Here is a 27,137-nt window from a genome sequence, read left to right as displayed (position 1 = left end):
CTTACTGATCAGAACGTTGACTTTATACTCTTTCTTTGCATTCCTCTTCAAATGCAAAAATGATCATTATATAGTTATTAACAATTCATTGATAAACAATATAGGCCTATTGGCAACATTGGTAAAATTTTAAATAGAGCTTTTTTATGTATTCGGACGAGGTAAACAATATTTTACAATGGTTTGGACGCATTTGCTATAAGTTTAATTGTTAAGAAAAATCTACACTGGGTAATTATAGACTATATGTGGGACTTTCTGTTTGTGTTTTGTTTTGATGGACGTAGGAGTGGCAACATCGCAGAAAGAATACATATTTGCTTGACCAGCACCGTAAAATATTATGCAGACTGGCCGCTGCTAGAAGGTCGGCTAGCAATGTAGGGTTTGAAGACTACGAGTGTAGAATAACCGAGAATGGAGCGGAATAAACTGAGTCCTGACTACACGAGACACACCTAAGTTTGTAAAAAAGAATCAGCACCATCTATTGACTTAGTAAGGTACTAGTGATAAGAAGCTACATACGGTAAAATACGACGCAAATCTATGGCCATCTACGCGATTCGAAGAGAACGCAATATATAATACTCATTCATTGAGCAAATCGAGCAATCAAGCGATATATATATACATATACACATATATACACATATGTATATGAGCGTGTGTGTATATATATGTATATATATGTATATATATGTCGAGAGAGAGAGAGAGAGAGAGAGAGAGAGAGAGAGAGCGAAAGAGGGAGAGTGGGTTGGCGCACACGCAGAGGGGTTTAGCAGTTGAGCGAGGTATACACAGAGAGCAGCCAGATCGAAGCGAGTAGTCATCGTGGCCATTGTCGAGAACCGAGAGCTCACGACAGACGAGTGACTTTAAGTTTCATAGAAAAGCCCTTGTCCATCCAGTAAAGATCATCTTTTACGGTGACCTGCCCCTCAAGATACCACCACAATACTGGAGCTTTCAAAACAACAGTCTGCAATCATTACGACAGAATAGAAGGCGTACTCATAAAGAGCAGAAGGCTCGTGCTGCGCTGCACACCAAGCGTGAACTATTGTATTTGGAGAGAGGGAAGGACAATAAGAATTGTAGACTGATTGGGCAGGAGTAGTCACCGTGGGACGTCCGCAGACGACAGACGTTGCTGTGGAAGAGCAAGCGAGACACAACTAGGCACAGCTGATCAGAGACAAGAGCGAGCAATTAAGGCTCAAGCTCGACGACCGAGAGCGAGACTGTTATACGAGTCGAGTGCGCGCGCACATCGAGCGAGTAGCAGTAGAGTAAGCGCTAGGCAGCGAGCAGCTGAGTAAAAGAGAAAGAGAGAGCTTTCGAGAAGAGTGGCAGTCAGGAATCTGATCGAAGTGCATGCGCGAAATCTCGATAAGAGGCCGGGGAGTCGCAGGAAACGAGGTTGACGAGGACGAATTGGAGCCGATCGGATCGGCGCAGAATTGCAGAAAGCGGCCGAGAGAAAGGGGGAAGGTCGACAAAGAAGCAGCGCTTGCGGTACGCGCTGGTGTTGTTATCGTATGTGTGTGGCTGAGGCTGCCGCTAGCAAATTTGGCTGAGACTGACGGGCATGGTATACGCGACGGGTGCCTGGGGTATGGGAGAGGCACCAACTCAGTGCCACAGCGCAGCAGCCTGCAATCCTAGCAACACCAATTCCCCCGTAGCCAGCGCAGCCACCTCTTTCTGCCAGGATCACGATGAGGAAGTCGCTCTCCATCCACTTAAGAATCAGGTGAGAGAGCCCCGTTCCTGCCTGCGCACTTATGGCTTCTTTCGCGTTTTTTTTTTTTTTTTTGCCACTATCCCCACCACTGCAGCGCGATCCTCTCCCGTACGTGGCCACAATCGCTGCTCCGTTCCCCATCGCGCTCGCAACATCCAGCCAGAACTATGTCATCCACGTCGTATTTCCTGTCGCGGTCCCTTTTTCACGACATCTGGTCGTTCTCACCGTTGCCGCGACGATAAGCGCATCGCCGTCGCATTATGCATGCAAAGGCAGCGCGTGCACGCGCGTACGTGCGCGAGCGGGTTATTTTTATGACGACGCTGGAAAGTTGAGAGCTCGAGAGAAGGCGTTGCAAAAGCCAAGTAAGTCGACTTTCCAGCGCAGCCGCTCTCCGCGACTACGTAACGTACGCGTGTACGCGCGCGCGCTCCACAGTGAAACGGCTCTCTTTTCTCCCTGCGCGCTCGCGCGAATGTCTTTGTTTCGCGTGCGCTTTTACGTCGTCGCTCTGCCTCTGGCCGCGAGTGTGTCCATGTGCGCGTGCACGCGTACGCGAACGCGTACGTGGACGGAGTGTTTGATAACAGACAACTCGCTTTCGTCGTCTGCTCGCGGCACTCGGCCGACGGTTACTTGAGAGTCGAGTTTGATGTAGACCAGCGACTTTATGGAAAGCAACACAGCTGACTCTCATTGTTCACTTGTTTGTCCACGTGCAGGTCGGCGGTCATACGAGGCTACTGCTGTTCAATCAAAACACCATCTGCAAGCCGTTGAACTGCAGAGAACTTGACTTTTACAGGAACATTCCACAAGATATACAAATGTTTGTCCCAAAATTCAAAGGTAAGCTAATATTCTGATACTAGCAACAACAAACAAAAAACCCTTTCATTATCAACAGCTACTCGCGCGCCTACTGCTTAGATAAGGTATACCAACAATTAAAACATTCGATTTTATCTATCATGCTTATGTTATGTATAATGTATCACTCTCGTTAGATTTTTTTTTTAACATTAATACGTTTTATCTCTATCTACTTCATTTTAGTCTTTATTGTGTGTTATTGCGCTTTTTCTTTTTCTATTATAAATGTCACAAGAAAGTCTCATCTTTTTTATTTATTTAAAAAATTTTTTATTTTTCATCGCAGTACATTTCAGCGCGATCGCACGCACTTACGTGATTTTTTACATGATGATCATTCTTGTTACAGTCATGACAATTCATCGGACTATATGCGTATATATGTAATTAAATACGATAAGAGAGTTCCGATAAATTGCAAAGCAAATGTACTAAAGATTGTAGATAAAACGTCATTCCAGTGCAACAAACTGAGGATGACGCTTTTCTCTGCGACAGCATTTTCGTCAATAAACATTTTACGTAATATTACCTTTTTTAATCCCGACTTTATGCGTGTGCGTGCGTGTATGTGTGTGTACGCGTGCCTCAGCATCCGTTTGAAAACGTCACAGCCGTACGTTTACTTGAAACGTCATTGCGCTAATTTACAAGTGGCTGCGACGCGTATCGTACGATGTACATAGGCGTCGTTTATTTTCGTCTCGCGTACGAAGTAAAGTCTTCCATTTGATGTCGATTTGTTAACGGTTAATGAAGTTAACAGTGCTTTACGATTGTATTATTAATTGTTAAATGATGATGTACTCATTAGGTCATTTTATCTCGGTATTCTCGGGGCGATTCAAGTATCGACCTGTGACCGGGTTAATTTTTGATAATCAAATTTTGGTAAGATGGTCGTGATCGACGTAATAGCCAATAGTAATGGTAATCAACCTCGGCAGCATAATTGCAACTGTCGAAGATTGAAAGAAATGTAGGCGATTTAGCAATGCCTGGTACTTAGCTGTACACCTATTATCCGAATAATTTATTGCTGACGCATTATCGTAGTAGGTAAGTATGTTTACGCACGGTCAATGATTTTCAAGCAGAGCAATTGATGAGTCAGTGCGTTTCTGACTGAGTGAACACTTCCACGAGCTTTTAATAATCTCGAGTGACGTGTGTTCGTCGACGAAAAACGAAAAAGAAAATCGCCAGGAGAATTTACTCGAGGTGCCTGCAGCGCGAAAATGGCGACACCGCAGAGACAAAGACAAACGATAAAAGAATGGCCGCGCGCTGCAGCGATGCTGCGAGTGATTTCTCTGGAAGCGATCGTCCGAGTTTCATCGTTGGAGCTAGAGTTCATTGGGATTGGCGTAAATCGCGCGGGTCGGTAGCATATTACGATCGGCAATCGAAGTTGGGATAAAGGGGGATAGAAAGTGTAAAAGAACATTGTGCTCGCTCATGAGGGACGCGCTGAAGGTTTGCAAAAAGAAAAGGGTAAAGATAAATAGGAAAGAAAGAAAGAAAGAAAGAAAGAAAGATAGAAAGATAATGAGGAAACAATTGCGAGATGAAATATGACATCAAATCGCGCAATGTTTGATGATTGTCTAGAAAAACAACCTTTTCTTTCAAGTATCCCCAGAGCCAATAAGTCACAAGGATACGTGTCTGGGAATCGAGGCATGGCCTGCTCGCAGACTCACTAGTGCCCTGAACACATTCCATTTGCTTCTCCTTGGCCAATGCTCGGGGTTTGTATTTTGTTGCTGATCATCAATATAATACCAAAATCAAGCAAAAATATTAGAGCTGAGCTCGGAGGCGTTATCTTATACAACTCTCCGACAAGCATTTTCAACAACATTTTTATACATATTCATATGCTCAGAATTGTTCTCCATTCAGGCGGATTCACTCTATCGATGTATCTGTTCTTACTGCTAATACTATAGTTGTTAACGATGCGGTTATTATTTATTTATTTGACCTTTGTCGCCTGTCAGATCTACGCTCGCGTAGTCGTTTATTTCAGCCAAAAGTCAGACTAACTGTTACACGAATTTTGCCGTTCTTGGCCTTGATTTGATACGTTGAACGTGCGGAGAAGATGCTTGGTCGCCTCTAGTGAGAACAATTCTAATCGAAGCCACGCATCTCTGCCAGTCGAGTGAAAACTTTAAAACAAGGGGGGTGGTTCTTTGCATTTGTAATATGTTGCATGGCGCACTCTACAAGTCACGTGCTCATATTTACATCGATACGTCAGCTTTCAATTGCTCGCAATTAAAAGCGGTATCTTGCCAATAATCACCTATGTATTAAACTCTTGTCTAAATTGTTCGCGACGGCTTTGCGCCAACGAGTTACTTGTAGATAATCAAATGTGTAACAATTGCCGCTGTCTTTGTTTTGTCTGAAATACAGGCTTTGATGAACATTAACGCACGATTGCTCGAATCGTAAGCAAACAATGAAAAGCCGGCTTTTGATTAATCAATCGTTGATCGGAGATGCTAGATTTGCGAGTCGGCGCACGTGCGCACGCGACTCGTCTTGGCCAAATCTAGCCCGACGGACTATCGATCGATATCCACACTCGCATGATCCTCGCCCACGGCTGCTTATGCCCGTGCCTTCGTGTTACAGGTGTGATGCAGGCGACGAGCAGCGGCGAGGTCAAGCTTGAGAAACGCTATAGTCCAAGTTTCAGAGACCAAGAGCATCGGCCCGGCAAAGGCTCGACAAAGAGGAAGCGCGACGACGTTCTGAGGTACGAGAATAGCCTTTTATTACTGGCGCTCGCGTTTATCCGCGTTTATCCGCGTCTATCCGCGTCCATCCGTCCGCACGCCCAGCCCCAGCCTCCTTCCTGCACCGAGCCACCGGGCCACGCGTTTCACTCGCGCCAATCTGTTGCAGAATGAAGATCCACAGGAAGAACAGCTCGGTGGACATACTCAAGCCCGGCACGCATTTAGACTCGTCGGCGAACAAGCAATGTAGGTGCCAAGCGCGAGTCGTCGCTCCCTCGGCCCCGCCAATCATACAACTCGCTCTGCTTGCAGACTTTCTACTGCTGGAGAACATAACGTCGCGCTACACGCACCCGTGCATTCTGGACCTGAAGATGGGCACCAGGCAGCACGGCGACGACGCCTCCGCGGAAAAACGCAGGACGCAAATAGCCAAGTGCGCGGCGAGCACGTCGGCCTCGCTGGGCGTTCGCCTCTGCGGCATGCAGGTTCGTATCGCTTTCGTATCGGCTTTCCGCTCCATCCATCCATCCATCCATCCATCCGTCCCACCGTCCCTCCGTCCGTCCGTCCGTCCATCCGTCCGTCTCACTTACTCACTCACTCACTCACTCGGTTTGCTTGGCGTTCGTGCGCGCGCGCGCAGGCCTACCAGGCGGACATTGATCATTACGTCAAGCGCGACAAGTATTACGGCAGAGAGCTCAACGAAGAGGGCTTCAAGCTGGCCCTCTACAGATTTTTCCACAACGGCTATCGCTTGAGAATCGGCGTCATTCAGCGAGTCATCGCGCGGCTGGAGCAGCTACGACGCGCCATCGAGAGGCAGAGCAGCTACCGCTTTTATTCCTGGTTAGTTCCCCCTCCGCTGGCCCCGGAGCCCCGTCGATTGATCCGCCTCCTGGCCGTTTCAGCTCGTTGCTCGTGGTCTACGAGGGCTACGTGCTGGATGACTACGCCGAACACCGTCACAGCCCCTCGCTACACGTGGACGAGGCGTCCAACGTCGGCTACATGGACAACGTGGTGGTAGCGTCCCGCTCTGGGTCCGAGGCCTGCTGCTACGACGCCGACACGAGCAACCACTCGGTCGATTACAATCTGTCGGTGAACGAAGAAGTGAGCCAGGCCACGCTGCATCGTGGCTTCGGAGAGGCAGCGGCGCGCGGAGCCAAGACCTCCGAGGGCTTCTACCCGGTCAACGAGGAGACAGTCTTCATGGAGCACCCGGCCTCCCATGCTCTCATCAACGCCCAAACCGCCCACGACAACTGGGTGCTCTACGGCCACAGCAGCAGCAGCAGCAACAGCAGCAGCAGCAGCGGCAGTGGCAGCGGCGACGACTACTGCTGCGGGCAGCACACCGTCGTCAACTCCGAAGACACCAGCTCGGACATCGACCTGCCGAGGAGCTCGTCCATCGACGACGGCTGCCCGCTCAGTCGCAACCGACACCTACATCATAGATCCCGTCGCATCCGGCTCTACAACGAGGACAGCTCGAGTGAGCGTTGCGACCACGGCGAGCGCGACGTCGACGAAGACGAGGATGATGTCGAGGACGGGGACGAGGACGATCGCGACCACGACCACGACCACGATCACGACCACGACGGCGAGGACGACGACGACGACTGCGCGACCGTGTCCAAGCGCAGGAAGGTCAAGGCCACGTCGGCGAGCGTCAGTCCGCCCAAGGATCACCTTGTGCCCGGGACCGTCGTCGACGAGACCATGGTCGACGTGCGCATGATCGACTTCGCCAACACGACCTTCGGCCGCACCTCGACCTCCTGCTCCGCCAATCCCGTTCCGTCCAACTCCAATTCCACGGTACATCAGGGTCCGGACTCCGGCTTCCTCATGGGCCTCGACAGCTTGAAGCGACTGCTCCTCGAGATTCTCACTGAGGGTTAAGCGTCCCTTACACCGCCAACGCGGAAGAAAGAACCGAGTGACAATCTCACGCGCGTTACTTTGACACGCGAACTATTGTGATCACTCCTCGGACGTTCAATGCACCTAACGCCATACGAGAGGCTGGTGTCACTGTTACACATACCAAGTTGGTTTCGAGTGACTTCGAGGCTGTCTTTTCATTCTTCTTTTGTCACAAATGAATATCTTTTCTGTTTTTTTTATTTTACGTCTCACGTATGAAATTTAATTATGATTGAGTCGATCAAAGATTAGACATAATATGTCGATAAATTTCTAAAAGGGCACATTCTAAGGGCGCCTACGAACAGTGATAGAGAATCATAAAAGAGAAAGAATAAGAGAAGAACGAGAGTGTGAGAGATAAATGAGCACCGATTGAATGCAGAGCAAATGTGCGATAGACAGCAACAAGTTCACGTGTACGTGCAGTCGAAGAGTATTAAGGGAAGTTTCCTTTCCAAAACTGAAACTAGTTTATTAGACATTCTATACGAGGCCTATGTATATAGTTAGCAGATATAATTTTAAACTACATGTTCCACGATGTTCTGAACGTTCAATAAAATACTGAATAATACAGTGAGTCATGCGGATATGCGGGCGTCTACGTGATCGACTTGTCTATATACAGCCAATTATTATGTTTCGTTTAAAAAACTCTTATGATATTATAACTAAAATCGAGTCGACATGCGCAAGCAGGTGCACTTACGTACGTGTGTATAAATGTAAATGTGTATAAAATTACAGTTCATTGATCAGTTTCAAATTCATTATTCCAAGCTCCTGCCAATATTAACTGAAAAAAAAATTAAGGAGACTACGTCGACAATTCACTTTAGTACTAAGTTTTTAATCATTGACCAATACTATACATTTCATTTATATATTTCTTGTTTTTAAGCTTTACCTTCTACTCGTTTCATCAAATCATTTCATCAAATCATGGTGCATCATGTTTATTATTGCAAAAATATTAATTATTATATTACGAATGTTCAATCTACGTGTGTAAACGCTCTTGAGTCATCTATCGATTAACTATTAATAATAAATTACGTAGTATGACATGAAAATGTCTACCCTACGAATGATTGAGTCAGAAATAAGCTAAATTATTTCGTTATCGTACATTAAACTTAACAGTACGAAAACTGAATAACTCAAATTATATATACGCATACTAATACAATGAAAATGTACAAATTGCAGTTAAGCTGTATTATTTGTGTACGAATACAATTTCACACACACACACACACATATATATATATATATACACATATATATGTGTATATATATGTATATGTATATACACATATTTTTTCCATCTACATTGTCATTATCATCCAATACCTGGACCGATACACGATTGAAAGAAATACAAATATATTTGTCAAAGTTGAGAAACAAATACGCTAGCAAGTTCCCTAAATATAGCATTGTAAAATTTTCATGTTTCTTTTTTTGTGTAATAAAAACATTTATTATTACAAAAAGTTGCATTAACCGATTGTGTATACAATATATTTTTAGTATGTAAGATTAACTAAACGCGATTTGTTGAACATCCATTTTTTCTAGTTCCTATATACCATGTTGTTTCATGTTTTGTAATTAAATTTTTTTAGCCAAATTGTATTGAGTAAAACATAGATTACCATAAATTGTACACACTGTTTGATGAAGGGCAATGGATAATAAAAGTATTTGAAATTTTTGCAATATACTTTTAATGAGAATTTATACATTTTTATTATTCTTTCTTTTTAATTTGCGATTAAAATTTATATAAACAATCAAAGTCATAAGCATTATTACTTATAAAATATGTTGTTTATAAAAAATACATTAAATAGAAAGCTCTTGGAAAAGCCTTACCTTTCATGAATTATCATTGAAATACCTGATTTCATATTCCATTTTAGAATTGAGGTTTATGTTTTTGTTTGTATTTGTGAAATACTACTAGCTAAACAAGCATGAATCTATCATGATGTGTAACCTATATTTCTCACATTAACAATGGTTATATTCATTATAATTAGATATCAAACATTTAATTTTTTTATTCACGCAAATTATCATACTTTTGATTTGGTTGGACGTTAAATTAAAGAATGTTTTATGAATATTATTATTTAATGATTTCGTGAAATTTTTACGAATATTATTTTCATACTTTCATCATCAAGCAATCTACTATCTTTATTTTCCAATTAATTAATCATTAATGTTCAATCCACAAATATTTGTAGAGCAGTCTCTTTGGATGTTATACAAACTACGTTGTTGAAACATATACTAAATTTTTTATATTATTTACTTATCAATAGAATGTTAATACAAATTGATCATAATTTTGAAATACAATTAATCATCTGAAAATTGACAATGTACATATAAATCAAAACAAAATTACATCGGTTTTTTCTAATTTCTAACACTCAATAAAAATGTAGAATTAAAGTACTATAGTACGTATAAAAAAATTTCATGTTATTGTTTACGGCGTACTGTTTGTTCTGAGTTTATACATACATATATACATACATACATACATACATACATCCATACATACATACACACATGCATACATACGTAAATACGTCATGCATACCTACATACATACATACATACATTCATACACACACCCACACACAGTCATATATATATAACTACACCATTTCAAGTCGCATTTTACGTTAAATTTTCCAATACGTTCATACATTACATTATACGTAATTATACTCGAAAGGCACGTTTCCTTATAAAGTGGATGTTATATAGATTAGTCCAATGTCATAATCATGTCATAACTAAAATATAACTTTATGAAAGCACCCATAAATAAAATTTCATTGATTTGCTGCATTACTTTATATTCATAATTTGATTTTTTATATAGAATTTTTTCATTAAGTGAATACATTAACAAAGATATAACTCGAAAAATAAACTATTTCGCTTGGTTATCAAATAATTTAATACTAATGGTGTCTGATTATACTTACACGAAAATTACTCCTTAAATTTTATTGAAAGAAGAACTTATGTAAACGATAAGTGGTTTGTTTTATCATGCTTACAATAACTACATCTAAAAATAATAATTAGTGCATTAAAATATGTGATGTGAATTTTCATTTGAAATCGATTGAATAAAGAATTTTTCATATATTATTTTTGTTGTCCTGAATATTGATTAAAGTAATTCAATGTTGACATACAAAATGTGCTAAAAATCATCCAAGTTCATTTATTTTTGTTTTTAGCATAATGTTATATTTTTAATAACGTAAAGTGCATTGAATTTAACAGTTTTTAGTTATTTACATAATTTTTCAAATGATGCCGTATTCATTAATCAATATGAATTTTTTGTTAAAAAAACTCATGTTCAAGCTTTTACCTAAGCAAAGTCATTGTTTGGTACAAGAAATAATAGATTTACTCGCATAACAAACATTATTTTAAAAACTTAATATTTAACCAAAGGTCGCGGCAGCAACCTTGACTGTGGCATTAATACTACTTTGATTGTTCGCATTAAACAAAAAAATTAGCACAATTAATCCACACAATAAATGAAAATTGATTAATGCTAAAATACTTTTAGCGAAATTGATTCACTTAAGGTGTGTGTACGAGAATCCTAAAACTTTCTTTGAGAAAAATAGTTCGATATTTACAAGCTATTAGATATTTCGTTTCTCACATGTTCAGTTCTTAAATGCATATTAATAACTTACAAAATACTTATCTAACTGTCATTCTCTCCAGCCATTTGATAATGATAACGACGTAAAGCGGATAATTTCAAGCGTTCAGTCTCGAGAGCTTGCTCCAATTCCAAAACTCGGACTTGCGCTTCCATTTCTAATCGTTTTGCTTGATGTAGACTTAATCCAGTGATATCCATGTCTTCTATAAGTGGCAACATATGACTTTAATATTTAACAAGATTAAAATTTGTAAATTTGAAATGTAAAATATTAACCATTATCTTCGATTAGCTGGCTACAACTTTTGGCAGTTGCTACTACACCTCCAGTCGCCTGTGTTACTAAGCGAGATGCTTCAGACAACGCAGAAAGATTGGTGCTGTTTCTATCTGCTTTTACTCTACTGGCTACAACTAACTGGGCCGTTGAAGCAGCAATACCTTGAGATGCTACTACGAGCTGCTCAAATTTTCCATTGCCAGAAACAACTTTATCAGCTGCTTCTCTAAAAATATTATTTTATTCCATTTTCTATACAGTTTATTACCTAATAATTCGTAGATCAATTTTTTCATACAAAAATCGTATACATACAGTAAAAAGTTTGCTCCCATTGCAATAGCTTTGGCTGCTGAAATCAAACCTTCAGACCACTGATGATTTCGCTTATAAAACTCAGTGGCCGATGCTGTGCCTTTGCCTTGAGCAACGATTTCCATTTGTAAAAAGCGTGATTTTTTTACTAAATTTCTAATAGCCATCATCAATTCTGTGCACGAGTCAAGTATTTTGCCGTTTACTTCTAATTTAACTCCAGAATCTGCAGCACGCGATTTGTCTAACATTTCCTATAAATATTTATTATATATTAAATTAGAACGAACGTTTAATTTTTCTGTACAATCATGATTTATATGATTCGAAGTGGTATGTAAATCATCACTATACGTAATGTAATAATAATATAAACTATAGTAATTCAAAGTTGGATTACTCTGAATTGCATCGAAAAAAATAAATCGAAATAATTCTTAATTAGATATTTAAATTCTATGTCAAAGAATTGTCAAATTGATGTTTTTATAAATAATTAAAAATTCGGATTTAATGAAAATTGTTCTTGTAGGGCGTTAATAAAATAACGCGCAAATACAAAAATAATAAAATAAATAAAAAAAATAGTGGGGTGAAACCGAAGATAATCTACTGCTTATACATCAACTAGAAGATTATAAGGTGACTTTACTGTTTTTATAAAGTACAACTGATGCAAGGAACAATATTTCTGGATATATCAAATTTGACAAAAAAGAAACAAAAAAGGCATAAACTGCAATTTTTCACCTGAATTCTGGCAGCTGCTTCTTCAATAGCTTTGTCCATACTTGACAATTCATTTTCTACTAGATCACCAATTACTTCTGCGTTACCTAATACTTTCGATAGAGAGTCTGCTAAACCCGAAATTTTCTCCAATTGTTTCTTTACAACTTCAATTTGTTCAATGGTAGACTCTGATTTTTCTTTCATGTAACTGATCATTATCAAGCCTTGAGACCCAAGTTGTTTACATTCATCTGTTAATCCTACAGAAATTTAACTTTAATGACATTTACCAAATAATGAAAAATAACTTTATTTCAGATCATTAAATAATTGACAGATCGTAGTATTATTACGAAAACCGATTACGGACGGGTAAATTCATAACACTATAATTTTTTAAACAATCGATAAAAAAGTACTACTTACTATCTCCAAAAGAAATGTCTTTGGACGTATTAGACGTAAATTTGGCTTGCATCAAATAAATAGAAAGTGTATAGGCGGTGTGAATAGCGTTGCGAATTAATTGCCCTCTTTGTGCGGTATCCGTCATGTAAGTGCTATAGGCTGTACTTAAATTGCCCAATGCGTCGTCTGTAGGCTTTACAAGACTACTAAGATATTCAGGTGTACATGTAACTGCAGAGACTGCAGGATTATCAACCACATGCATAGCGTTTTGTAAAATCGATTCTGCTTCCGATAAACACATCACTGCAAGAAAAATTTTATTCTATAAATTTCTCGATATTCCTTTCAACAAAATGATTCATTGCTATGTTCACATCCATTGACTTACAAAGCAAATCGTACAAGGCCGCATCGGAATCAGCTTTCGTTTGAGCGAGAGAACGTTCAGCTTCAGCTTGCAAATTTGATATTTTCAATTCTAATTCTTCCTTTTGAGCGGTTGAATCGTGTAATTCTCCTTCCACAGCAGCTTTTTCGGAGCTAATAAAATCAATCTTGGCAAGAAGGCTCTACAAAACATTGGATATACTCATAAATACATACTTAATTAATAAGTTGTTAATTATACATTATTATTATTTATATTACCAAATTTTCAGTTTTGGCTGCGTCGTATTCTTTTCTTACTTCATCTAAATCGGCTCGGGCCTGTATGACTCTTTGCGCTTCTTGTTCTACGGTAGCTTGTCCTTGTACTTGCTCCTGTAGTCTTTGTTCAGCTTCCTGAGTACGTCTTTCAGACTGATCCAGTTTCAATTTCATGCTTCCTAATTGTTTATCGACTTCCGCTTTCTAAAATTAATGACAAGTGTCATTGAAAATTAGTGAAAACAAGTTGCGAATTATTACCTTTCTAATCAAATTTATGTGCTCTTCTCTCAATTTGGCATACACATCCTTCAATTTTTGAAACTTTTCTTCCAATACTTTACTTTTCCCTATAATAAATTATCGTTCAATCGTTTATTTAGATGTTTCAATAAAATGATAGATTTTTTTTAAGAATCGCTCACCTTCGGCTGCTGTGCACATTACTAATATTTCTTCTTTTTGTTTTGCTAAATCTTGTGATGATTGTTTTTCTTGGAGAATTTCATTTCCCTAGAAAATTAAATTTCTCGCTTAGTTACAAATATTTGGAGCAATATGAATCGCATGATTTTTAAATAATTTTTAAGAATCAAAGTTCATTTAATCACCTTAGCTGAAATCAACGATTCAAGCTCTAAAATACGATTCCGTAAATCCCCGATAACGTTTTGGTGTTCAACCATTAAACGTTGCAATTCCTGTCTTTGTCTTGAATTTTCTTGGTGAAAGTGTTCAATTAAGCTATCTCTAAAATGTAAATGATAGAAAATTTACAATTACAAGATGTTTTTACAAATATTAAACATTGCAACAATACCTTTCGGCTAAAACATCAGGTGAAATTGAACCATTGTGAGTAGAATCTGCTGGGTCACCTGAAAGTGAGCTAGTATCTGAGGTATCAATTAGAGCTCCTTCAGTATCAATAGGTTCCTCTGGTGGTAAAACTACTACAGGAGTGACATATGTTCCTAATTCAGATTGAATTAAAAAGTTAGGGGGTTTCTGTACACGGAAAAGAAAAGAAAAATGTTATTAAACTGTCAGTAATATTGCCCGTAAAATTTCAAATAAACCAATGAATTCTTACTTCTGGTAATGATGGTATGGTAATTAGATGTTTGAAATAATGCATGTGCATGACTGTATTATAAAAGCTCTTTAGGTCTCTAAATTGTTTAAGGAAACGTTCTCTATGACCAGATAACGTGTCAGCAGGAAGCGCACTGTGTAATTTAAAAAGCATTTTTACGCAGTAGTCATAAAGCTTTGATGCATCTTGAACACATGGGATCAATGGTGCAAGGCGACATTGGCCACATGGTGTCATTGAGTTAGATCGTGATAAATCTAGAGATCCAAAAACTGTAATATAGTGCTTAGTTAGAATATAAAGAAATAATTTAAACGTATCATTATCATAAACATATCATTATTTCAAAACTTACCAGCTTGTTGCAGATTAAGAATATCATCCATGTAATCAAACATTTCAACGGTCATTTGGAAACTTGATAAAGTAAATAGATATTATTGTTTATTCCACTAAAAGATAATATAAAATTTGTATTTAAAAAATGAATACACACTAAACATTTATGTCATTTTCTCCAATAGCTTCGAGTTCCTCTGGAGTAACCTGTAGATTTCCTGGCATGCGAGGATTTCGCCTATGAAAATCTAATTTTGTGATCAGTAAACGTATGTATAAATGTATCAAACGACCATATTCATCTCGCAAATGCTGCCACAATTTGCCAATATCTTCTAATTTGCCTCTATGACGCTGAGAGTCAGGTATGACACGAGGATGGCCTTCGCGTAAAATTTTGTGCAAGACATGACAAAATTTCCAAGCTACAATTCTATGTTCTTGTAGTTGCTGACGTAAAATATATGTCCAAAAAATTGTAGCTCCTTTTTCTTGATATGTACCTATAATTGCAACTGAGATAATATTAAGGAATAATCAGGTACATAAATAAATCCATGAATAATTGATTATTGAAAATAAAGGATACTGCGCACATGCTTTTCTTTCACTCTTGTTTCAGCTGGATTAACAGCTTTTGCAATACTGGTACTCTGAAAAAAGATTACAAAGGTTATATTGTTTTCAATTAGAGCATCTAAAAAAGCATTGTAAAAATTCTACTTAATAACAAGCACGCTATAATATATTTGTAATCAAACTCACCAGTTGATGCATTTGCTTCTCATTAAATGGTAATACAGACATGTTAGTTTTGCAATATGTCAACAAAGTTATTATAAAATAAGAATATAAGAATAAGTGATAATCGGCAGATTATAAAGCACATACAATCTCTTGTCATTCACTTGTCTAATCCGATCACCTCAATATTCTATGATGCTGCATCAAAGGTTATTTTGGTGACATGCACTATCTGCAAAGCTAATTATTAAAAAAATAAAAAAAGTTCTCTAGTATATCGTGTTTATTATAATACAAATAGAGAAAAATCACTATTTGATGAATTTTGTCATTCATTATACAAGAATAGAGTAGTGGAAGGTGAATAATAATATCATACATAAAATTTGTGTGATTGAATGTGAAAATCAAAGATTTTGATATAAGTAATGTACGTAATTATAAAAATAGGATTTAGCAGAGCGCTGAAAAGAGTTAATAAAACAACTTTGCAAACTACATAAGTTTGCTATATACTAGTAAAAATTCTGTTAGCAAGGTAGAAACTGTGCATAGGAAGTATGTTGGGAAAGAAAGTAAAAAAAGGGTTTTTCCATAGATCAAAGCTGTACGCTGGTCGTTGAACCGTATGCTTACAAAACTGAGAAAATAGAGCATAACACATGCATTATAACCCAAAAGAGGAAAGGAAAGAGAGAGATGCAAGATAGGATATTTTCGTTGCAGTGTACAAGGAGGAAAAAGTGTGTATGTATAATATAGAAATACACAAACACCTATGTAAATAGTAACTTATATTTACGGTTATTTACCTGGAACTTCTCGAAATGTTCTCGCTCCAAATCCAAGCTAGTTTTTCTTTGTTGAAGCATTCGAGGCAGAGATAAGGAAGCCATATCCGAGAAGGCAGTTGTGTATAAATATTTGTGGCGAACGAAATCGCACCAGCAAATTCTCAATCAGTCGCACCTACTCGTGATATCTACTATACTCATAAGAGAGGAGGGCCTCGGAACCGCTAAATAAACAAATAGATACCTACACGCGAGAGAGGCAAATATTAGAAGGTTGCTTGGCGGTGCAGCACAAACGTAGTGGCGACGGCCGGACGACTGTCGAGCACCGAGTGGGAGTTGTTGATCGTCGAGTGGAGAAATTCACCGCAACACACACACACTCGTATGCCGAAACGGCAACTCGGGATAAACAGAGCACGAGAGAGAGAGGGAGCGAAAAAACGCAGTGTAATGCACTGCGATAATACCAAGTGGCAACGACCAGCAGGATAAAAGCAGCAACACTATACGATTCGATGATTGTAGCGGCGACTACGGCGGCGCCTAATTCGGAGCAACAGGAGCATGAATGGATCGCTTGTGTCTTCTGTCGCGCACGTCGTTGGATTCGCTAGTGTGCTCGTGTATACGCACACAACCATCAGTAGCTCAATGGTTGCAGTGACGTGTCGACATCCGCTGCTGCCGTGCTGCTGCTTTGTCTCTCTTTCACTCTCCATTCGGAGTAAATGCTGTATATCCTCCTTTGCCTCCTCGCGCACACGTTGTATTTTTCTCTTTCTTCAATTTCTTTAACGACGAACAGCTGCGCGCGAGTCTTTCATCTGCGGTTTCCTGAGGTGCTTTGGAAATAGTGAATACAGCAAACTTTTACAATATATGTGATTCAAACTCTATCATACTGGGATTAGAAATATTATAAGCTGCGAGGTTATCGCGGTGCAAAATGGGGAGAAACAATGTATTTTAGATCTGTTTCAATAATTTTTTTTTTCAAAGAAATGGATAGATACAATTTTTATCTATCGCTTATATATACCGTCTGCAGGCTCCCTAATTACTTTTCTTAATTCGCGCAAAAATTATTACAAATATTGAGGCATGAGATGTTTTATCTGGGTTTATTGATGTTTGATTTACGAGATGAGATTAATCGTCAAAAAAGGCATCCAAAAAGCTGACTCTGATTACATGCGCGTTAAAACGTGATGTTGCACTGTAGACAACGCGACGATGCGATGGAATGCTCAACATAATAAAAGATTGCTAATTATCAATCTGAAAGGCGTATTTATCATTTGCAATAATCAATAAAAACAAAAAATTGAAAATGCCAACTACGTTATACGACCACAGACAGATATCGAGTAGAACATGCGCGTCATACAAAAACACTTATAGTGTACAAGACGTAATCATAGATCGCGTAGATTATACAAAATTGCTAAGTTAGTGGAAAAATTATTCTCCATGTGTCGACATATTTATTACTTGTCAATAGTATATATAGATTACAAAGGTTATTTCGAATAATTGAGCGTTCGTAAAAAGAAGGAAAACATCTCGTTCTAGAGTCATTGACGACGATAGCCGTGGTAAAGTCGGCACTGGTTGAAAATAAAACAACGCGATAAACAGAATCAATAAGGAAGAGATAAAAAAGCCGCTGCTCTCGAGTGCGAAAGAAGAAAAAAAAACGGGCACGCGTGCGTCTAAAAAGCGAGGTGCCGTATAGAAGGCACGCAAATTCGGGAAGGTGGCATATAAATTTGACAGTTGCCGCAGCGCGAGCGGTAGCGCCTCCGTCGAGCGTCCGTCTCGGGGAGCAGTCGCGCACGAGCCGTCAGCAGAGGCAGAGCCGCTCCTCGTGTCCACGTCTCTCGCAGACCGCGGAGAAGCGCGCGCCATCCTCAGCGAAAGACCACCGAGCGAACCGAGCCGGAAAGATGATGACCACGAGGGTGCGGACGGCGCTGGCGGCCGCTAGGTGCTCGCCCAGCATCCGAGGTACGCGCACCATCATCCTCGGTCTGTCGTACGGCACGCGCCCGCGCACTTTCCGAGGCACCATCGATTTTTCGTTCCGACGCTCTGCGTGCTGGCCTCTCCGCGCCTCTCCGACCTTGACTATTTGAAACGATGCCTCTCCAGCGGCGCTTCTTCATCGATCTCGGAACGATCCATCTTTCTTTCGTCGAAAGATTCAATCGTGGCTCGCACTTCCTCGTCGCTATGTATCAATTTGGCCTCGCGTACGGTCGACGGAAGAAAATACGATACTCTACTGGAATCTCGTTCTCGTGTTTGTCGCGTTGCATCGCGTACAGGACAATACTGATATTTGAATATTGGACAGCCGACCGTGTTTCTTTCATCGGCGCCCACGGATACTCGATGACGCTACAATTGCTACGTCGGCTTATCATAGGCTTAAAGGCTCGCCTATCTCCGCAGAGTGTCATTACATAATTGAGCGGCACGAGCGACGGAACGAGCGGCGGAACGAGCTCGATCGCGCGTATTCGCTGGCTCGAGCGGAGTCCGGCCGTTTCCGAATTTGAAAATCCAGGCTGCGCCAATTGTAACAGGCGTCATTCAAGCCCAATCGCCTCGGCTCAAGTGGGCGCGAAGGCCGGTCGCTTCAAAGTCGGCCCGACGCTCGCGCGTGCGATCGAGCGGGCAGCGCGCCGAAATAACTTGCGCGAGGAAGAGAGGCCGGCCGGTCGCCCTCGGGGAGCGTCGGGGAGCGACGGGGAGGCGGCAACGCGGCGGGCCCGAGAGACGCGCACTGCAGAAGGCAGGTGTCCCGCAGCTGCAGCGTCCACGGCTGCGGCGCCGCGAGCGGAGCCGGACAGGCCGCTGGTGTCGAGCGCGCAGATCCCGGGCCCGGTCTCGCAGCGGCTGTTCCGCGAGCTCAACTCCGTGCAGCAGGCCTCGTCGGTGCAGCTGTTCGCCGACTACGAGAAGTCCGCGGGCAACTACCTGGCCGACGTCGACGGCAACCTCCTGCTCGACGTCTACATGCAGATCTCGTCGATGCCCCTCGGCTACAATCATCCCGCCATGCTGCGCGCCCTCGCCGATCCCCGCAACCAGGTATGCGCGCGCGCCGTCCCCGTCGCGCGGCGTAACGCTGATCGAAGGCCGCGCTTGCAGGCAATCATGGCCAACCGGCCGGCGCTCGGAGTCTTCCCCAACAAGGACTGGCCCGACAAGCTGAAGGGAGTGCTGCTGCGCGACGGGGTGCGTATGCGCGTGCTCGCAATAATGTCGGGCAAGTTGAACGGGGCCTGAATGTTGAAGGTGGCCCCGCCTGGTTTCTCGCACATCACCACGATGATGTGCGGCTCGTGCTCCAACGAGAACGCCTTCAAGAACATCTTCATCTGGTACGCGGACGGGCAGCGTCACGGAGCTCCGTTCAGCGAGGACGAAATCGCCAGTTGCATGATCAATCGCGCGCCCGGCTCGCCTCGCTACTCCATCATGTCGTTCCAAGGTAAGCTCTTGCCTTCGGACCTCGTCGCCGCTCGCAATTCCAATTCTGCCGCCGAGCTCGTCTATATCGCGACGATCCCCTCGCAGGAGCCTTCCACGGACGAACTCTGGGCTCGCTGTCCACCACCCACAGCAAGTACATTCACAAGATCGATGTTCCGGCGTTCGATTGGCCGATAGCGCCGTTCCCGCGCTACAAGTATCCGCTCGACGACAACGAGCGCGAAAACAAGCAAGAAGACGACCGATGCTTAGCTCAGGTATTCGTTCCACTCGATCTTTCTTCCTAATAATACATTATCGGATGCGATGTTTTTCTCTATTCGAATTATCTTATCGCTGTCTGTCGCTATCTTTTCGCGAATGGCATATTCACCGATCGCTTTAACAACCGCTCGCATATTAAGATGCACAATTACAACATATCAAAATTGAGAAATCCTACAACTTTATTTTTAAACATTGATAAAAAAACATATGCCTCGCCGATACAACGGTTTCGCTATATCCAATGATCTTACGATACGACATTTTATCAAGCAAACGTTCATAATTTTCTGGATAAATTTTCTTGACACTTTGTTGTTTGCGTCGAAATAATAATCGATTGGACTGCACAATCTTTTCAACATTCACGACAGAATGGTAATTGTTCTTATTGCGCTTATTTCAGGTACAAAACTTGTTCGAGATCTACGCGAAAGAGAAGAAAATACCAGTTGCTGGAGTAATTGTTGAGCCAATCCAAGCCGAAGGTGGAGATAATCACGGGTCTCCCTACTTTTTCCAGAAACTTCAACAAATTACCATTAAGGTATTTAATTACAAAAAATCTTTTTTAATTATAAAGAAATTATGATATTTCGATGTGTTTGCAGAATGGCGGAGCTTTATTGATGGACGAAGTGCAAACGGGTGGAGGTCCAACAGGTAAAATGTGGTGCCACGAGCATTTCAATCTGGAGACACCTCCTCACATAGTAACCTTCAGCAAAAAAATGCAATTAGGAGGATATTATCACTTAGAAGAGATGAAGTAAGTTTTATGAAAATTCCGAAAGTTTTTCTTTAACTTTTTCAACGATAAACATTCCTTGTTAGGCCTAAACAATCATATCGAGTATTCAACACATGGATGGGGGATCCTAGCAAAATAATACTCCTAGAAGCTATTGTCGATGTAATACTCAAAGAAAATTTACTGGATAAAGTTACCAGAGTTGGAAATTATACTCTCAACGAGCTCGTTAAAATGGAAAATGAATTTTCAAGCTCAATCAATTCATCGCGTGGCCGAGGAACATTCATCGCCTTCGACTGTGCTTCAGCTCAATTAAGAGACTCAGTAGTCAAGAAATTACTGCAAAAAGGTAGCAAGAATTGATAACTAATGAATTTCAAATGCAAATTCCAGTGATCTTGATGCTCGTAACATTTGATTATCGCAGGTATTCAAGCCGGAGGCTGTGGAGAAAAAGCGGTTCGGCTACGACCCGCTTTAACATTCTCAGAAGATCACGCAAACATATTCTTGGACAGCCTGCGGTCTGTTCTCAAACAATAAATGTGATAAAAACGCGAAGAACCTGCAATAAAATAACTAAACTCGAGTCTTCCATTTACAAGCATTTGGATCAATTGTGACAATAGTCAAAATGTATCAAACATTGCGGGTTTTTATTTTTGTAAAGCAGATTACCAACTATAAGTTCGATAGCCAATTGACAAAAGCGAGTACATCATAAATAATGAGTACTCGACAGAATTACTTGTTAACATTTTTTCTTTATTAGGAGTACCGTTGGTACGAAAAAATTTAGAATTCACAAGATTATTTAGTTTTTTTTGCTGGTTTACCAGATTATATATTTCTATAAATGTATAATGTACATCACTTGCTATTTTAGCCTTTTTTTAGATTTGTTTATAAGTATAAAAGTTCCAAGTAGCAAATACATGATTATTCACAAAGATTTTTCTTCTTCAAGCATCAACGATTACTTGATCATTTTTTGCATACTTAAGAAATACTGGTCCTTCAAGGAAGCTTTCAATTGTTTTACAATTTCTTTATATAGTATATACAATTATATCAGACTTCAAAGTTTCCTTTCATTTGGACATTTTTTTGAGCAGTTCAGAGTAGTGTTGAAACTGTGGCAATTGGCTTTTTTGCATCATATACTCTAGAGTTCTTTGCTGTAAACGATTGTAAAATACGTTGCAAGAAACTGTGCACGCAAATATTTGTCAGTACTTTCAAAAAACATGACGACTTACTCTTAATTTAGGATCTACAGAATTGTGTTTCTGAGATAAATTCCACAAATTTACGGCGATATGCGCCAACGATGGTTTCGTTAAGTCTGCTCTAATAAGCATTCTCACGAACAACTCAAGCGCTAGAGATGACTGTTTGTCCAACTGATCAGTATTGCCTAGATGTTTTAAGTGATTCAATAGTTCTTCCATAACTTTCGAACATATCTTATTGACTTCACTGACAAATTTGTGATCAGATCCGTAAAGTTTATCATTGGAATCAACCTGCGTGTTCGCATATTGTAACAATTAACTATAAATATATATATTTTTCAATAGATGCATTTACCTTGTCGACGTGATAAGGATAATTTTCCTGAGTTACCGTTGACAAAAGGTCAAGTACTCTCAAATATAAGTGTGATTTGGTCATGGTACTGTCGTCAAAATAACGCTGCACTGCGTTCAAAAGGCCTCTCATTAAATACAGAACACCGTGTTCTGGACTATCCTGTGTGGATTTTATTTGACTACGTCAGTGAGGAAAGAATTTTTAACCAAGAAAGAAATATTCTTACCGGAACTACTAGTAGAGTAGAAAGAAAGTTGGAAAGATAAGAAAGTAAGTATGACTCAGAGCTTTTGCTTCTTCCATCAATTTCTAAAGTCTTTGGCATTTCTGGCACTAAACTCAAGGCTGCTTTAAAGCAAGCATCGGCTATCGAACATCATTTAATGAGAGCAAGCAAAGTAATTATTGTAAAAGCACGGAAGATAGTTTGCAAATTGCACTTCAAAAATATTACCTTGACCATAACATTGATTGAGTAGAGCTACTTGGCCTGACAATAAGTAAAGCTGGAGTCTCGTGTTAACTAACGTCAAAGACGGAACTGTTATGAAACAAAATGCAGCACAAGCTCGTACAAAAGCTGAAGTTCTTCTTGTATGATGTCCACGAACGATTTTTCTAGTATCAATGGATAATTTATTTACACACTGTAGAAAAACAAAACTGGATCAATTGCAAGAGGAAATAAACATCTAACTAACATTTTTTATCCCATTACCTGTACAAGCTGCGTATGTACAATGTCAAGATTGTGGAAAGCTCCTCGCGCTTCCACATAAAAATTTAATTGCTTTTCGAAATCTCGACCGTAATCAACTTTTTGAATAAGGCCGCATATCAACTGGCCAATCTGTCTTTTTTCATCTTCTACTGTGAGAGCGCTACAAGATACAAGTATTATAAATGTTATATAAATATATATAGTGTATTTATGTTATATAAATATATATAGTGTATATGTTCACATTGATGTTATTAAGAAATCATGTACCTGACTGAGTCGTGCATTACTCTCATAATAAACATAACAGCATTTATCATGATGGGATCTACTATTGGACTGTTTTGTTTACTTAAACCTTCTACAATTATCTTACAAACATCTACTTTAATACTTTCTTTGTGAAATAAATCGATAAGCGGCAAAAAGTTATCCTATATAAACATAAATTGATCAATGTTTGCCATATTTACAAATGATCATTAATTCAAAAAGCATTTACCATTGTTAATAATGAATCGAAATCTTGAGTGTGAGAAATCATTTTTTCAGTAATGTTTTGCAATTGTGGATAAAAATTTTCAAATGCTCTATTTGGTCCCAAGTGATTGATTATTTCTCCCAAAAACATATTCATTTCTGTAGCCTGCAAAATTTTTAATTTTTCAAGATGTTTCAGAAATTAGTGTTCAAAATTTAACGCTGTTGATATTAATAAGACGAATCAATTTCTTGCATGAACTTTGAAAAAATGTTGAATTTCATGTGTATCATTTATATGATTGGTAGATTCTTAATTTACGATTGATTTTATTCTCAAGCTTTCAAATATCAATCATATCGTATGAAGATATTAAAGAAGAGAAAAAATAGTACTTACTGAAAAATATATTGCAACAAATTGAATCCAGACTTCCATTACACTCATAAATCTCGTAGAATCTTTCATAGTTTTTAGGTATTTCCATACAATGTTTAAAATAATCTGCAAATCTTCCTTTGGTGGTGATTCTCTAATTAAACATTCGCCTAAGCTTCTATACAAATGATACTGCGGATAGCCTTTAAATGAGAAAGAAAAAAAGAGCACATCAGATTGGAATTGAAATTTAATGGAAATAATGAATAATAAAGTTAAAACAATTATAAATGAATTTTTTAGGAGCATTACCATTATCCTGACAAGTCTCAATCAAATTAATGAATTCCATTGCGCGAGACGTTACGTACATTGGTTTGAAAGACGTTAAAATAGTATTTAACAGTAATGCACTAAAATTAAAATATAGTATATATAAGAGTGTTATCGTCAATGTTTTATTTACAAATAATGTGTATACCTATTTGGTTGTTCTTTACATTTATTAAGTACTTCTGTCAAAAGACTTTCAGGTGCTGTAGTAGCTAAAACTTGTAAGATCCAATCTAAAGCTGGAGTGTATAAATTCAAATAGGAATGTAAACTGAGATTTTGCCTCAATAGATCACTTTTCACAGATTGGGTAAACAATTTTCTATACGTATAGAGAAAATCGTAAAAATTTTCAGTTACAAATTCGAGACTAAACGTTTTGAGGGCAAATCCAACGCGACACAAATAACATCTAGCATATATAGCTACTAAAGGGTCTCCTATGCCTCGAATCATTTTTGTAAGACGCATCAATATGGAATTAAATTCACTAAAAATTGTAAAATATTATTATGTGAAATTCAGTTGTGCAAAAAAAGTATAAACTAATTAATTACATACCTCGTTGTTAAGAAACTGTAAGATTTAATTATTGCCATTTCAACGTAAATACGAGGAACAAGCTCTCTAATTGATGCTATTTTATAAAACCAATTTTGGCAAGTCTCTTTAGCATTTTCTGGAACCATGTCAGGCGTAAAATTGTCTGGTAAACTAGTTGGTATCTTACTTCCAGGCCTAAACGTGAATAGGCTTACTAACCTTTATCTCTTATCAATGATGCTTTTATAGTACATTATCTAACTAATGTGGAAAAGGGATTCTTGCCTCATGTTAGGTTTATGCCCGAGCGAAGCGAGGGTGGAAAGGCACGCAGACGAGAATCTCTTTCCCGAACACATATTATATATCTTACATGCGTTATTTTTCGATATTCTGAGTATAGGGACTCGACTTTACACACGCCCGAGTAATCGAGTGTGCTTAAAATTTCGTCCCACATACGTCGTATCGAAAAGTAAAGTTAGATATATGTGCGAGAAAATGATTCTACTTTCGTGTGGCTCTTTCACCCTCGCTTCGCTCAAGTTTGAACATTCGCACGAGAATTAAATCACTTTTATACTAGTATCGAAATGTACTAATTTCAAAACAACGTGCAGAAAGGGTGAATTTCAACGCACGTTCTTAGCCGACCGTGCAGGAAAATCGTACTTACAAAAAATGTACAGCGTGTTAAAAAATGTACTTACTTGATATACTCTGCTTTTGATTTTAATCTCTCATAAACCAATTTTCCAAAAATGTCTAAAATATCTGTTACAAGAACAAATTTGCTGGGATAGAATGATATTACTGATGTATCCACCAAAAGCTTTGCACACTAGAAGTAATGTATAGATTTTACATTTTTCTTAAACTTGTATGTATAAAAAAAATTGGGTATAACAACTTACTTGAATAGCAATTTTTAATGCTTTAACTCTGTGATCTGAATTCCAGGCATTTACAAGTTCATTATTAAGTTGCTCAATTCGTAACATATATTCTTGTTGTGTCAATCCATGCATTTGTCTAACTGAACCATCTTCAAAATCATCTAGTTGTTCTAATCGTGTTTTAACTTTGTCGACTAATGATCCACTTGGTTGGACTTTCATGATTACTGTGAAAATATATATATATAAATGTTTTAAATCAGTTTTAATGCTTAATTATATTATAGTGAATAATTCATTACCTTTTTCACCACCTGGCAAAAAACTTGTAACCATTGATAATTTTTCTAAGGTTGTATATTTATTGAGCACAATAGCTTTTGTCGCTGACCATGGATCTACACCTTCATCAATTTTATGGTTCATTTTTCTACCAACTGCTGTTGCATTAGCTGAATAATCCCACTGAAATATGTAAAATAAGGGTTTTTATACCAAGTTATGATGATTAGTACAAAGCTCTTTTAAACGTTTACTTCATCAGTAGCCATCCTAGAGAGAGGATCCATTTCTTCTTTAACAAACTGTGTAAGAGGATCAGAACCATCAAGAGATGAATGGCTTGATAAAGGATCTTGTATCGAATTAATATTAACAGGAACTGTTGTTTGTGTAGGAGTTGGTGTTCTTGTAGAAGAACTAGTACTCGTTGCACTCCGTAGAGTACCACGTCTGATTGCACTACGCCCATCAACCATCTACAATAGTATAAAAATATAAGCTCAATTCTTAAAGTATTAAATTAGTAATTTATTGAATAATATACCGTGATTGTGATAGGTTTGAGAGGATGGTCATTAGCTTCATCCAATTTAAAATTTCTTCTTACTTCATAATCAACTGGTCTGGTAAACCTAGAAGTGTTACGTCAAATCAAAAACAAGCATTGATTCTCAACACTACATTTGCATACACTAATAAAACGGGTTGGCTAATATACGATATCAATTTCAGTTTCTTTTTTTCAATAACACAACTACACTAGAAAAACATTACCAATCAATTTCCGTCATTTCAGTAGAAAAATGTACGATGAATAATAAGAATAAGAAATAATCTTTCCAAAACTACTATCTTCGTAACAATTTAATTTGTATCATCTGTACGATCTTTTTTTATTTCTCATCTCAAATAACAAAAACGTAAAAAAATCACAGATGTATAGGAGCGGTCGGCTCAGTCTTCGTTCAGTTTCCGATTCGAACCA

The 27,137-nt window shown here is 39.1% G+C and overlaps 4 protein-coding genes across 12 annotated transcripts; 2 read left to right on the top strand and 2 right to left on the bottom strand.

The window, feature by feature from the left end:
• The first annotated feature begins 801 nt into the window (after positions 1–801).
• On the top strand, positions 802–9,017 carry LOC131665970 (uncharacterized). Of its 3 annotated transcripts, none has more exons than XM_058938270.1 (7): positions 805–1,759; positions 2,476–2,602; positions 5,273–5,396; positions 5,546–5,625; positions 5,692–5,867; positions 6,026–6,231; positions 6,294–9,011. In XM_058938270.1, the coding sequence occupies exons 1-7, from the start codon at positions 1,595–1,597 to the stop codon at positions 7,294–7,296; spliced, it is 1,881 nt and encodes a 626-aa protein (XP_058794253.1). In that variant the 5' UTR covers positions 805–1,594; the 3' UTR covers positions 7,297–9,011. The 3 variants fall into 3 exon arrangements, with proteins under 3 accessions (XP_058794252.1, XP_058794253.1, XP_058794255.1); XM_058938272.1 differs by lacking the exon at positions 805–1,759 and adding an exon at positions 4,260–4,377 and having other exon boundaries at positions 2,473–2,602; positions 6,294–9,009; XM_058938269.1 differs by having other exon boundaries at positions 802–1,759; positions 5,546–5,867; positions 6,294–9,017.
• A 183-nt stretch (positions 9,018–9,200) lies between these two features.
• LOC131665968 (huntingtin-interacting protein 1) lies at positions 9,201–17,886 on the bottom strand. Of its 6 annotated transcripts, XM_058938268.1 has the most exons (18): positions 16,422–17,886; positions 15,757–15,849; positions 15,631–15,645; positions 15,455–15,518; positions 15,023–15,380; positions 14,882–14,943; positions 14,524–14,798; positions 14,251–14,438; positions 14,042–14,180; positions 13,856–13,943; positions 13,692–13,780; positions 13,431–13,634; positions 13,171–13,351; positions 12,798–13,085; positions 12,390–12,631; positions 11,640–11,893; positions 11,321–11,550; positions 9,201–11,247 (listed from the first exon to the last, which is right to left on the bottom strand). In XM_058938268.1, exons 3-18 carry the CDS (start codon positions 15,640–15,642, stop codon positions 11,084–11,086), a joined length of 2,838 nt encoding a protein of 945 aa, XP_058794251.1. In that variant the 5' UTR covers positions 15,643–15,645; positions 15,757–15,849; positions 16,422–17,886; the 3' UTR covers positions 9,201–11,083. The 6 variants fall into 6 exon arrangements, with proteins under 6 accessions (XP_058794251.1, XP_058794250.1, XP_058794248.1 ...); XM_058938267.1 differs by having other exon boundaries at positions 15,631–15,849; XM_058938265.1 differs by lacking the exons at positions 15,631–15,645; positions 15,757–15,849 and having other exon boundaries at positions 16,422–16,591; positions 16,648–17,886.
• A 313-nt stretch (positions 17,887–18,199) lies between these two features.
• On the top strand, positions 18,200–21,966 carry LOC131665971 (4-aminobutyrate aminotransferase, mitochondrial). Of its 2 annotated transcripts, none has more exons than XM_058938274.1 (9): positions 18,200–18,413; positions 19,225–19,502; positions 19,563–19,649; positions 19,710–19,905; positions 19,992–20,164; positions 20,578–20,718; positions 20,783–20,940; positions 21,006–21,274; positions 21,353–21,966. In XM_058938274.1, exons 1-9 carry the CDS (start codon positions 18,353–18,355, stop codon positions 21,466–21,468), a joined length of 1,479 nt encoding a protein of 492 aa, XP_058794257.1. In that variant the 5' UTR covers positions 18,200–18,352; the 3' UTR covers positions 21,469–21,966. The 2 variants fall into 2 exon arrangements, with proteins under 2 accessions (XP_058794257.1, XP_058794256.1); XM_058938273.1 differs by having other exon boundaries at positions 19,219–19,502; positions 21,353–21,960.
• LOC131665967 (VPS35 endosomal protein-sorting factor-like) lies at positions 21,964–27,110 on the bottom strand. The gene is made up of 18 exons (XM_058938262.1): positions 26,927–27,110; positions 26,697–26,784; positions 26,407–26,628; positions 26,173–26,335; positions 25,889–26,097; positions 25,685–25,815; positions 24,993–25,169; positions 24,580–24,921; positions 24,411–24,511; positions 24,120–24,301; positions 23,742–23,885; positions 23,510–23,673; positions 23,237–23,399; positions 22,973–23,165; positions 22,745–22,884; positions 22,516–22,677; positions 22,185–22,451; positions 21,964–22,103 (listed from the first exon to the last, which is right to left on the bottom strand). Exons 1-18 carry the CDS (start codon positions 26,941–26,943, stop codon positions 22,017–22,019), a joined length of 2,952 nt encoding a protein of 983 aa, XP_058794245.1. The 5' UTR covers positions 26,944–27,110; the 3' UTR covers positions 21,964–22,016.
• Between the last annotated feature and the right edge of the window lie 27 nt (positions 27,111–27,137).

The sequence above is a fragment of the Phymastichus coffea genome, unplaced genomic scaffold (genome assembly GCF_024137745.1).
Source record: "Phymastichus coffea isolate CEN01 unplaced genomic scaffold, Cenicafe_Pcof_1.1 PCOF00055, whole genome shotgun sequence".
NCBI classification, from domain to species: Eukaryota; Metazoa; Arthropoda; class Insecta; order Hymenoptera; family Eulophidae; genus Phymastichus; species Phymastichus coffea.
This window is presented reverse-complemented; position numbering and strand designations above follow the sequence as displayed.

What these genes read in the sequence shown, in the direction of transcription:
- LOC131665970 (XM_058938269.1), top strand. Translation starts at nt 1,595, where the DNA reads ATGGTATACGCGACGGGTGCCTGGGGTATGGGAGAGGCACCAACTCAG. An exon ending in TCCATCCACTTAAGAATCAG is followed by an intron (nt 1,760 to 2,475) that starts GTGAGAGAGCCC and finishes GTCCACGTGCAG; the next exon opens with GTCGGCGGTCATACGAGGCT. An exon ending in AGCTACCGCTTTTATTCCTG is followed by an intron (nt 6,232 to 6,293) that starts GTTAGTTCCCCC and finishes TGGCCGTTTCAG; the next exon opens with CTCGTTGCTCGTGGTCTACG.
- LOC131665968 (XM_058938265.1), bottom strand. Translation starts at nt 16,505, where the DNA reads ATGGCTTCCTTATCTCTGCCTCGAATGCTTCAACAAAGAAAAACTAGC. An exon ending in CAGCCAAAACTGAAAATTTG is followed by an intron (nt 13,352 to 13,430) that starts GTAATATAAATA and finishes AATGTTTTGTAG; the next exon opens with AGCCTTCTTGCCAAGATTGA. An exon ending in ATGGGAGCAAACTTTTTACT is followed by an intron (nt 11,551 to 11,639) that starts GTATGTATACGA and finishes TAATATTTTTAG; the next exon opens with AGAAGCAGCTGATAAAGTTG.
- LOC131665971 (XM_058938273.1), top strand. Translation starts at nt 18,353, where the DNA reads ATGATGACCACGAGGGTGCGGACGGCGCTGGCGGCCGCTAGGTGCTCG. An exon ending in TCGCCGATCCCCGCAACCAG is followed by an intron (nt 19,503 to 19,562) that starts GTATGCGCGCGC and finishes CCGCGCTTGCAG; the next exon opens with GCAATCATGGCCAACCGGCC. An exon ending in ACGACCGATGCTTAGCTCAG is followed by an intron (nt 20,165 to 20,577) that starts GTATTCGTTCCA and finishes CGCTTATTTCAG; the next exon opens with GTACAAAACTTGTTCGAGAT.
- LOC131665967 (XM_058938262.1), bottom strand. An exon ending in CTACTCTACTAGTAGTTCCG is followed by an intron (nt 22,678 to 22,744) that starts GTAAGAATATTT and finishes AAATCCACACAG; the next exon opens with GATAGTCCAGAACACGGTGT. An exon ending in CTGTAGATCCTAAATTAAGA is followed by an intron (nt 22,104 to 22,184) that starts GTAAGTCGTCAT and finishes AATCGTTTACAG; the next exon opens with CAAAGAACTCTAGAGTATAT.